Source organism: Sus scrofa, chromosome 18 (genome assembly GCF_000003025.6).
Source record: "Sus scrofa isolate TJ Tabasco breed Duroc chromosome 18, Sscrofa11.1, whole genome shotgun sequence".
NCBI classification, from domain to species: domain Eukaryota; kingdom Metazoa; phylum Chordata; class Mammalia; order Artiodactyla; family Suidae; genus Sus; species Sus scrofa.
Window position 1 is genome coordinate 15469633 of NC_010460.4, and position 12286 is coordinate 15481918.

Here is a 12286-nt window from a genome sequence, read left to right on the forward strand (position 1 = left end):
TGTAACATGACCTTTTCTCACGTTATTAAGTTTCTTCTGAAAATTTTTTAGTGGTTGCGTGATCATTATATTGTATGAATATGTCATCATTTTCTTTAGTCATTCCCCTACTCTGAGGCATTTTGTTGTTTCCATTGGGGGCTACTGTAAATAAGAGTGTAAGGAACATCTTTGTATGTATATTTTGAATAGTTACTACTGATGTATAACTAACATAATAAAATGACAAAGTGTAAAAATATAGTTAAAGAGCAGTAAAAGAATAAATGTACTGATTGCTTCTTTCCCTTTTTTGGGGGGTGGTGGGCAAGGAGAAAAAAATAGTTTTATTGCTTTGCCAAGCAAAGGAGGCCACAGCAGGCTGATGCCCTAAAGACTGCCTTCTGATTGCTTTCTTTCCTTCGAGCAATGCTGAGCCATGTTAACTTCTTTTTTCCAGTGATGTACTAAGAAATGTTTTTATTTGGACTAGGTAAACCCCCCAAACCACCTAACATCTTTGTTCTTTCCAAAATTTAGTACTAAAAACAAAAGAAGACTTTGTGATGATAAATGCCTCAAACTCCTCATTTTAGTTTACTAAGTCACTTACAAGGAATCCCTCTTTCCTGTATTGACCACAGAGTCTACTTTTTTGTCATCTTCTTCTTAATACTAATTCTTTTAGGTCAGGAAGATTCACCTGCATTATAATAGAAGGAGCAACAGATCTCCAGTGAGAAGTAGGATTTGCCTTAGCTGATGGCTGTGTGGTCCTGCCTCAACATTTCTGAGTCTGAAGGTTCTCATTAGATTTCAATAAAGCACTTATTGTATAAATCACATGAACTATAAAGCACCATACAAATTTTAGATATTAATTCTATTATTCCATTATCGAAGTAACTGCCCACTGTCACTTAAGATAATCAGAATTTCAGGTCCTCAAGTCTGTCAGAAACCAAAAATGACAGCAAAGTTTAAGAATTTGGGACTTGAGAGAAAACCAAGCAGATTTCTGTAATCTACTTTAAAATAAGAGAGTGTTAATCTAATTAGTACATCCTTGTCAACTTTTCTTTTTTTCTTTTTAGGGCCGTACCAGCAGCATATGGAAGTTCCCAGGTTAGGGGTTGGATCAGAGCTGCAGCTGCAGGTCTACACCACAGCCATGGCAGTGCTGAATCTAAGGCGCATCTGCGACCCACCCCACGGCTTACAGCAATGCTGGATGCTTAACCCACTGAGAGAGGCCAGTGGATTTTCCTCTGGCATTTTCTTAAGTAATCGCTGGTATCAAGCTGAGTTCTATAATTTTACCAGTAAAAGCTTCAACACAAACCCTTCAAAGCACTTGACAATTCAAAAATGATTCTCAGAGTTCCCGTCGTGGCGCAGTGGTTAACGAATCCGACTAGGAACCATGAGGTTGCGGGTTCGGTCCCTGCCCTTGCTCAGTGGGTTAACGATCCGGCGTTGCCGTGAGCTGTGGTGTAGGTTGCAGACACGGCTCGGATCCCGAGTTGCTGTGGCTCTGGTGTAGGCCAGCGGCTCCAGCTCCGATTCAACCCCTGGCCTGGGAACCTCCATATGCCTCGGGAGCGGCCCAAGAAATAGCAACAACGACAAAAAGAAAAAAAAAAAAAATGATTCTCTTGGCTTCAATTTTATACTGATTTTGTAAAATGAGAGGCAGGGAATGGCCACTAAGTGCATACACACACAAAATATTCTAAGAACTCTGGTTTACTAGGAATGGAGATGCTGGAAGTTTGCGGTAGGAAAGCAATTCCCATGGTATGGTCTGAATGCTTGTGCCCCCAACACCCAAGTTCACATGTGAAGTTTTAATCCCCAATGTGATGGTTGGAAATGGGACCTTTGGGAGGTAATGAGGTCTATATTAGATTTTCATGAAGTCACAGGGGTACAGCCTCCTGAGGGATTAGTATCCTTATAAGAAAAGGAAGAGTCAGGAGAGCTTCCCCCCTTTTTATCATGTGAGGACAAAGCAAAAAGACAAGCCAGATCTAAAAGCCAGAACTCCACTAAGCTGGCAACCTCATCTTAGATGTACAACTTCCGTCAGTGTGAGAAATACATTTCTGTTGACTAAGCACCTAGCTTAGGGTATTCTGATATGAAGCCCTCAGCTAAGACCTTTTTTATACTCTGTTCTATATTCATATTAACTAGGCCTGAGTGTGCAGGTGCATAATCTTTTGCGAAGAAAACTATTCAAATAACGGTGCACCTCCCACAGGAAGCTTGGTCCCAGCCCTCAGCACCAGGAATGTGTGTGGAGGCCTCCTGCAGCTGGGAAACAGGAGTACTTTTCCTCCCCAACCCGAGAAGGAATCAGCAAGGACTAGAAATTTCTATGGTTCTCATCCCTAATTTGAATTTGAAAAATGTTGCTGTTAGCAAAGAAAGAAAAATAACATAGACAGCTCTTTTGGCAGATATTCCTTGTGTCCACATACATTGAGGAAGCTGTCTTTTTTTTTTTTTTTCTTTTTTTTCTTTTTTTGGCTGCACCAACAGCATGTGGTAGTTCCAGGCCAGGGATCAAATCCATGCCCAGCAACGACTCTAGTCACACAAGTGACGACACTGGATCCTTAACCCACTATGCCACAAGAGAACTCCTAGGAAGCTGTCTTTTTTTTTTTTTCTACCCTGTGTTTCTTTCTTTTTTTTCTTTTTTTTTTCTTCCTTGTCTTTTTTAGAGCCGCACCCACGGCATATAGAGGTTCCCAGGCTAGGGGTTAAATCAGAGCTACAGCCGCCAGCCTACGCCACAGCCATAGCAACGCCAGTCCGAGCTGCATCTGCGACCTACACCACAGCTCAGGGCAATGCTGGATCCTTAATCCACTGAGCAGGACCAGGGATTGAACCCGCATCCTCATGAATGCTAGCCAGATTCATTTCCTCTGAGCCACGATGGGAACTCCTGCCCTGTGTTTCTTTTCCACTTCCTATAGTAGAGAAGCAGTGATTACTGGAGAGGCTGTTAAACCATCTATGACCTCATCTTTTTTTTTTTTTTTCTTTTTTTTTTTTGTCTTTGGTTCTTTTAGGGCCCCATCTGTGGCATATGGAGGTTCCCAGGCTAGGGGTCTAATCGGGGCTGTTGCTGCCGGCCTATGCCTGAGCCACAGCAACAAAGGATCCGAGTCGCGTCTGTGACCCACACCACAGCTCACGGCAACGCCAGATCATTAACCCACTGAGTGAGGCCAGGGATCAAACCCTCAACCTCATGGTTCCTAGTCGGATTCGTTCTCACTGCGCCACAATGGGAACACCCTACGACTTCATCTTAACTTCCTTATTCTCAAAATCCCCATCTTCCTTGCAACTCATGCTGCATGTGCACACGGACGAGCATCTCGCTGTGCACTGTCCAGCACAGTAGCCACAAGCCACACGTCCCCAGTAAGCACTTCCAATGTGGCGAGTCAAACTGAGATGTACAGTACACAGTTCTATCTAGTATGAAAAAAAAAATGTAAACTATCTTAATAATAATGTTTATGTGGATTACAGGTTGAAACGATACTTTGGAGGCACTGGGTGAAATAAAGTATATTACTAAAATTTTTCTCATCTGCTGCTTTTATACTTTTTTAAAAGATGGTACACAGTATATTTCTATAGGAAATAAATTTGGAAAGCGCTAATCTGTATATTCATTAGTCAACCATGTCTGAACTTGACTTAGGAGTCTGGATATGTGTACAAATGTAAACACTGATACACATACAAATGTGTGTGTGTGTGTGTGTGTGTGTGTGTGTGTGTGTGTGTGTGTGTCTACCACATCTGTAGGATGCTTTTGTTATTGATAAACCAAGTTTGTAAATTCCTATCAAGGAGAAGGACAGTACCATGCTGAAAGGTGTTTAATCAGATGTTTTCATCATCATAATTTTATTATATTGAGGCCAGTGGAACTAATCAAATGGAAAGGTGTATATACATACATGTGTATTTTTTCACACACAGAGACACGCATACATACACGTGGATGGTGGTTCTGAAGGGGCATTCATTCAAAATAGCTGGTAGGAAAATCCATTCGCACACCAAGAGAAAGGACAGGTGAATGCTGCACTTTTACTTAAAATTAAGTTTCATCATTTCTAAAGTTACAAATGCACTGAACTTCTAGCTCAATGCTATCTAGGAGAAAGTATAATTTAATATACAAGTAAAAATCACAGTCGGCCCAGCAAAGCCTCAGTGGAAGCAAACGCTTTAACAGTGCTTAAAGACGATTTGATTATTAGCTTTTGATCTTGTTGATCTTGTTTAATGGTGTTAATATTCCCCTTCATTAAAATCTTTAAGGTAATATTATGCTTCAGCTCAGCTCCCGTTCGAATTATCCTATCTTAGATTGTGAATTATGCAATTCTATTACGCTCTGCACAGATCTTTTTGAGGATGTGTAAGAGCTATTCAGCTAATGGGAAATTTCTAAAGCCTAAGACTACATTGCAATTTTAATTACTCAGGGAAAAATTCAACTTGGAAAATTAAGACTCTCTAGGTATTTCTAACCCTTTGGTGTAGTACCACTTATAAATTCAAAGATACTGTTTGTTTTCATTGATACCTATTTCTGCATTCTGATTCTCAAGCCTTTGCTTACCTGGTCCTTTCTGTTTATTTCACCAGATACGAACATGCTCTAAGATAGCTATTTTTAGATAACATATGAGAATTTAAACATCTAAGTAAGAGTTAAGTTTCCAAAGTACTTGCTTATGGGTATTAGATATTTATTGCAGAGCTGTGGTCACTGTTAAAACTATTCTAGCATCATTTTTAGGAGCTGTCTTCAAAAAATTAAATGGTAACATTTCTTTTTTTCCTTTTTGCCTTTTTAGGGCTGCACCCACGGTATATGGAAGTTCCCAGGCTAGGGGTCAAATCAGAGCTACAGCTGCCAGCCTACACCACAGCCACAGCAATGCCAGATCTGAGCCTCGTCTGAAACCTACACCACAGCTCACAGCACTGCTGTATCCTCAACCCACTGAGCGAGGCCAGGAATTGAACCTGCGTCCTCATGGATGCTAGTTGCATCCTCACGGATGCTAGTTGGATTCATTCCTGCTGAGCCATGATGGGAAATTCCAATGGTTAACTTTACTTTGTTTGCTACAGACTTTTTGACTATTTCAAACCATTCAAACCTCAGCCTAATGAGTGAAGCAGTAAACAAATTAGGCACTATCATCCGATATTAAAAATATATACACACACAAAATATACATAAGTATATATAAATATTTATAACTACATAAAACAATTGTACTTAATTTGGGGGTCTTTAAATTTCCTCTAAGGTAATTCCAAAGATAGATTTTTTTTTATTGTTTCAAACAATGGCAGTATTTTTATATTAAAAAAAACCTAAAGTATTTTTATGAATAAAAATTCAATCAGACTACCAAATCTGGAATGTTTAAAAATCGGTCTGTGATCATGTTTCTAACATATTGATTCAAAAATGAGAGTATGGCCAAGAAGAGCAGATTTGGGGTTCCCAGGTCAGGAGGGAGTGGGAGGGATGGGCATTTTGGGGGTTTGGGGGATGCAAACAGTTATATCCGCAATGGATGGGCAATGGGACCTTACTGTATAGCACAGGGAAACGTGTGTGACTGGGTCACTTTGTTGTACAACAGAACATGATGGAACATTGCAAATCAACTATACGTTAATAATAATTTTTTAAAAAGTTAAAAAAAATCAGTCTGTGATCATGTCTCTAACATGCTCCTTCAAAAATCAACTGTGCAGACAAGTCTGCCTTCCTTTCTTTGACCCTCCCAGCTCGGTATCATAGAATCAGTCATATTAGGTAAGACCTCCCACTTTTCTCTTAAGTAAACAGAGAGATGGAGTTGCCTGAGGTCATAAAGCTAGAAGACAGCAGAGTCTGGGGGCCTGAGGCACACTCCTCCCACACTAACTCCCAGCTAGAGCTCTCCCTTCCCTTTCCAGTCCAGAGAGACCATTCAGCATGAGTCAATTTCTCCTACTGAAATCCACAATTTCTTTTGTGTGGATGTTTTATTCCAGGCCACATTTAACCAAATGAAGCTACTTCTTCCCTTGGGGAAGCTATAAAAACTCAACTGTCCCTTCTACCATTATGAACCCACGTAGCGACAGCATTTATACTGCCTCGCACTGATGATCCTGGACACTCACGGGTTCTTTCTCTCTATGACTAGTGCTGTGGGTCCTCTCCCCAAACCTCCAATCTCTATTAGCTTTCTGAGGGTGCCTTCTCAAATCACAATATAACTACCTCTAACGACCCCCTTGTAATTAAACTGGAAATCATATTAAGCCTAGGATTTGAATTTGATAAATTTAAATGTTCTCCCAACAGATACTACGGAAACAATTTCCTGCCATTTTGGAATCTGTCAAAACTCACGGAGTAAGTCGGAGCCAAATCCAGGAAAAAAACCCACAACCAATATTTTTCCATTTCTTTTGTTCACATACAAAGTCAAGATGACTTTGACATAAATAACTTATGAACATCAGACAGAATTCATTCAGTACAGCTCCTCTAAATCGTATCTTTCAAAAAAAAATAGTTTTTTAAGAGAAGAGAAATTTTAAAGAGGGGTTGTGTTAATATATGACTTTGCAAAACACTGCATGCTATAGCCATCTCTTTGGCAATATGCACTTGAGCCCATTATAGTTCAGAAGAGTCCTGGAGTTTTTTGTTTGTTTGTTTTTGTTTTTTAAACCATTAAATTTTCTTTAACTGAAGGTTTTTTTCTCCCAATATTACACATTCTCCTTTACTGGACATGACTCCAGTTCCATAGCCTAAGGCCCTAGTGTCTGTGCAGCATAGTTTGGCAAATGCTGGTCTTGAAAAGTACATAGGAGGGAAAGAGAAATGAACACAGTGCCAACTCAGTTTAAGGAACATTCTGTATAACTTTAGCAAGCAATACAGCTGCTTTGGACCTCAGTTTTTCTAAAACCGAGAGTTATGGTGTATGTTGCTCACAGCTATATAATGCAAAATTACTCTAATATATTTTCCACTGCAAAGGCAAATCATAAACTTTATTCCTTAAACCAAAAATCAACCATTTAGTGTATAATCTTCAGACTCCACTGGGGCTCCTAGAGATGGTCCTTACATGAAAGAGCTCACATTTAGCTGAGAATTCTCACACTTCAGTAAATCACTACAGGGAGCTATTAGAGGAACAAATACTGATTCAGCCCAAAAGGGTCAGGCCCAGAAAGCTCTAAGGAGGAGGAGTGGACCTGAGGGATGAATATCAATTTATTCAAAGGGCTAAAGGTGAAGGGCATCCCAAGCAGAGCGGAGTTTAAGAATATGAATCTTTAAACAGTCTGAAAGTAAATACAATTCCTCTGTAAATACATTTCACCCTAGCCTCTTCAATGCGTGTTCTACTTCCACCCTTGCAAATATTAATATCTTATCTATCAGTGTGGCTCGTTTACAAGAAGGTTGATACTAAACAATAACAGTCCTTAAAAAATAACAGTACTTTTAAAAAGCAACCTTGGGTTAGTGCACAGTTTTATAAGAAATAATACGTGCATGGCATAGAACTGAGAAAGCATCTGCCTACTTCTATTGACTAATTGATTAATAATGACCCTATTTTCAATTTCCATATTACAGACACCCAACACACACAAATACATTAACCACCAACCCTTAAACGTTAACATTCTTTCTAAAATCTCAATGCATGGACTCAAAAAGCATCAAGAGAGAAAAACAAGAGCCAACATATGTGACACAAGAACAAACACGACATCAGATCTTGGTACAGAGTAACGGGTCCACTGAATGTTGGGAGCTATTTTCCTGAGTTTGAGAGGTAGATACATAGTCTGTAGTGCTAAAAATAAAGTTGTACAATATCTCTATGCTTCTTCTTTACATCTCCACTCAACAAGGTCTTTAAAAATAGCCTAAGGCTCTTTTCCAGGGAGAGGCACTGATACACAGAGCAAGAGGGGGGAAAAAAAAAATCATAGGTCACAAATATAAAGTGCACTTCATCTTTTTCTTTCAGAGAGCATTTGAGCTTTTTTTTAAATGAAGCATTCAACTGTGCATCTTTTCATTGTTCTTAAAACAAAATGTACAGGCAGGTAGCACAACACGTTTTTTTTTTTTTTTGTCTTTTTTGTTGTTTTTGTTGTTGCTATTTCTTGGGCCGCTCCTGCGGCATATGGAGGTTCCCAGGCTAGGGGTTGAATCGGAGCTGTAGCCACCGGCCTACATCAGAGCCACAGCAACGCGGGATCCGAGCCGCGTCTGCAACCTACACCACAGCTCACGGCAACGCCGGATCGTTAACCCACTGAGCAAGGGCAGGGACCGAACCTGCAACCTCATGGTTCCTAGTCGGATTCGTTAACCACTGCGCCACAACGGGAACTCCACAACACGTTTTTAAAACAACTACTTTCAGTCTTAAGGTACAGCTGGTTATATTGAGAGACAAGAAGGGGGGCTCTTGAGTTATTCAACTCTGGTTTCTGAACCACACTTTACCACTCATTAGATGTGCGTGCGACCTTAGATTTTATCATCTGTAGTGATCTATGGGGGAATTTTGAAAGGGAATAATATTTACCTCACAGTGTTACTGTAAGAGCTAAACGAGATAATTAATCTCGGTTACAGTGCCTTCCCATTCCTTAAGCTTTAAAGTAAGACACTACATCTCCCCATTTCCTCAATTTCTAGTTTGTCTCCAAGAAGGAGAACAAAGAAAAGGAACAACAGAAATAAAGATAAGGACAACAGGTAAGGAAGACCAACCAGTCTAGGGAAAGGACCACTGTTGTCTCTCAACCCTGAGGGTACATGAGAATTACCCTGGGAGCTTTAACACAACCGCTTCCCAGGTCCTGGGCCTTACCTTAAAGTATCAGCATCACCAGGAATGGAGCCCAGGAATGTGTGTCGGCTCTAGTTTATTTCTTTTCAGGGCCATACCTGCAGCATATGTTAGTTCCCAGGCTGGAGGTCAAATTGGAGCTGCAGCTGCCAGCCTACACCAGAGCCATGGCAATGCTGGATCCGAGTTGCATATGCAACCTAAATTGTAGCTTGTGACAACACTGGATCCTTAACCCACTGTGTGAGGCCAGGGATCGAAGCCACATCCTCAGAGACAGCACTGGGTTCTTAACCCGTTGAACCTCAACAGGAACTCTTGTGTTGGTTTTAAAGTCACTCAGTAATTCTTTTTTATTATTTCCTTTTTCTTTTTATGGCCACACCTGCAGCATACGGAAGGTGCCCAGGCCACGGACTGACTCTGAGCCACTGCTGCAAGCTATGCCAAGCCTGTACCTCCTCAGCAATCCAAGCTGCTGCAGTTGGATTTTTAACCCACTGTGCCACAGTGGGAACTCCCCATAAGTAATTCTCATTGGAGTTGAGGTAATTCTCAACTGCAGGCTTATGTTTATAACAAATTTCCTTCCAGCAGATAACAGTCCTAGCACAAAGTTGGTTCCCAATAATGTCTGTTAAAGAAATACACTGCAAATGACTGATGGAGCCATTTGTGGTATCATTTAAAAAGAATCTCTGAAAACTAAACTAATAATGTCCCAGGCATAGGACGTTGACATATGAGAATTTTTGCCTTCAGAGTTTAATAAGGGAGGTTGACATGTAAACTGATAAATGAAAATAAAATTGTGATAAATGTAACAACAGAAACACAGCGAGAAGGAGAGTGGGATTAATGCACTGCTCTAAAGCAGCTATTTTCAAGAAACCCACAGATTATGTTACTTCAAAGTCAACAACAACAACAACAAAACCTGAAAGATTATATAGAAGAGAGACCAAAATTTAAGAGGGAATATCCATTTATTTTACATCTAGAATGTCATGCTTTAAATGCTCCTTGATTAATGGCACATTCTGTTCTTCAGCTTCCTGAGAAACAATACAAATGTGGAGAATATGTGACCCATATTTCTGTGTTAATTTTCCTTTAGGACAATAGCATTTCAAGCAATCCCTCATACAGCCACACTTCAGGGTAATAAACCAATCTGGATGGTCCTTTGGCTTTTATTTTTTACCATGATAGGATTTGATACACACGCAACATAACTGTTGAGATAAGTGTAATACAGATGCCTCGAGAACCGCATGGTCAACTTTTAAAACGCTGAGACAACTTAATGGCATCACTGATGATGAAGCCCAGAAAAGTTGCTGTCAGTAACAGCAATTACCAACCCAGACTTACTTAAGCTGCTAGTGTCTTGGTTGTGTCCCAGCCACTGCAAAATGACAGTAAGTCTTCTCTAAGCCGATAGGTTAGTTGGGAGGAGGCTCAACTTTTGAGGGTCACGTGGTCCCAGGTCTTCAAGTAGCTTCGGAACGTAATGGGGAGAGACAGACGATAAACAAGTCAAGCAAAGGGTCCCTGGGCAGGTGACAGTGAAGCTGGAAACCTTCCTGTGGTGGGGAAGGGCTTGGCATGTTTGAGAAACTGAAAGGAGGCCGGTGTGGTTAGAGCACAGCTATGTTATAGCACGTGTTGCATGTGACACAAGGATTCACATGAGAGATACATGTGCAGGTCTACACCGACCACTGGAAAGCTCAAAACACCCACCTCAGTCCACCTGAGACATGGACCAACACCAAGTCTGGTTCTGTCTGAACTTCCGAGCCACGATTTTCTTTAGCTTCCTATTTCTCATATATTGTTAAGTTCGGCTTACATACTTGTGTCTTGACAAGTCAGTATAAAAGGAAAGACTATAAACAAATGTATTTGTTCAGAGACCGAGTTACTTGATTTAGCAGAAGTGCTTCAAGAAAAGGCCTCCAGCAGAGAAAGGCCCGTGTCCCAGGAAGCAGAGTCAGCATCAGCAGCGAGGGGAGGAAGAGTGTAACAAGGAAAAAACAGCGAGATGGGGCCTCTGGACACATGTTTAGCAGCTGTTGTGGCTCATAGGTGTGGGGTTTAGAAAAGCTACCTGAAGAGGGTCTGTACAAAGTTTTGCTGCAAGATGATTTTTTTTTTTTGGGGGGGGTGTCCTTCTAGGGCTGCACCCGAGGCATATGGAAGATTTCAGGCTAGGGGTGGAATCGGAGCTACAGCTGCTGGTCTATGCCACAGCCACAGCTGCAGCCATGTGAGATCCGAGTGGCATCAGTGACCTATTCCATGACTCATGGCAACACCAGATCCTTAACGCACTGATAGAGGCCAGGGATTGAACCCGTGTCCCCATGGATACTAGTTGGGTTCTTACTGCTGAGCCACGATGGGAACTCTGCAAGATGAATTTTGAAAAGTGATTTTTCTTCTCGTCAAGAAAACTGGTAGTCAAGATCTTTATTAATTCATAGCTGTCATGGTTAAACTGGTATATTAAGACTAGACCACGAGACTGCCCAGTTTTCTGTCATTTCTAAGTGCTAGAATAGAGATGCGAGAGGAACTGCTGAACACTAAAGAAGGCAGCTTCAATGGATCAGAGAAAGTATTTCAGCATGGTCACGGCCACTCTTTATCAAGAGGTTACTGGAGGTACTGGCTCTTTTACTTAGAGACTGAAACATAGTTTTCGAGACTGGATTTCTTTTCCAAACTATTTGACCCATAGCAATGAATCTGGAGATGAGAGGTACTGGGTTGCATACAGAAGAAATGATTTGGATCAATAGCAATATAACAGAATATACATATGGAAAGAGGACCTCTGCACAAGTTCGGGGCATAGACAGAAGACTGCAGATGCTCGAGGCATGGAGGAGAGACACCATTGGCATCCTTTGGTTTCTCGAGTATTCAGAGTGTAATAAAAATGTCAAAACTTTCACACAGAAACCAATGAAGCATCTCCTGACAAAGAGAAATGGGTCTGGACCATAGGGATAGGTCTTCTGAGATGTTTAAAATGACAGACAAGCTAAATTACATGGAAAGCTTTTATTTTTCTAAAGCAGACAAACTATATTTTTACTGATACTGAAAGACCATTTACTTGTTTAAAAAAATAAGTTCAGAGCATGTTCTTTTAGTTCCAGAGCTTCCCATACCCTCTATAACAGAGAATACTAATGACTAATAAAATTGGGCACCATGTCTTTTCTTATCAGTCCCAAAAGAGCAATAATCACCACTCTACTGCCATTTCCAGTGTAAAGTGAAATCACTAATCCACTGGGACTCAAAGTGAAAAGCTGCAAGATATGGTTTTATTGCTGCCACTTTTTCAA

General features: G+C 40.8%; 1 protein-coding gene across 2 annotated transcripts in view; it reads right to left on the reverse strand.

The window, feature by feature from the left end:
* The window catches only part of EXOC4 (exocyst complex component 4), an 801583-nt gene that overhangs the window by 364481 nt on the left and 424816 nt on the right, over positions 1–12286 (reverse strand). The window contains exon 11 of one of the 2 annotated variants that reach the window (XM_021078822.1): positions 8249–10425. The exons of the other annotated variant lie outside the window; for it this stretch is intronic. Coding sequence (XP_020934481.1) covers positions 10386–10425 — 40 coding nt within the window. The 3' untranslated portion in view covers positions 8249–10385. Of the gene's footprint in view, positions 1–8248; positions 10426–12286 lie in introns of those variants that run through there. 2 annotated transcript variants of the gene reach the window in all.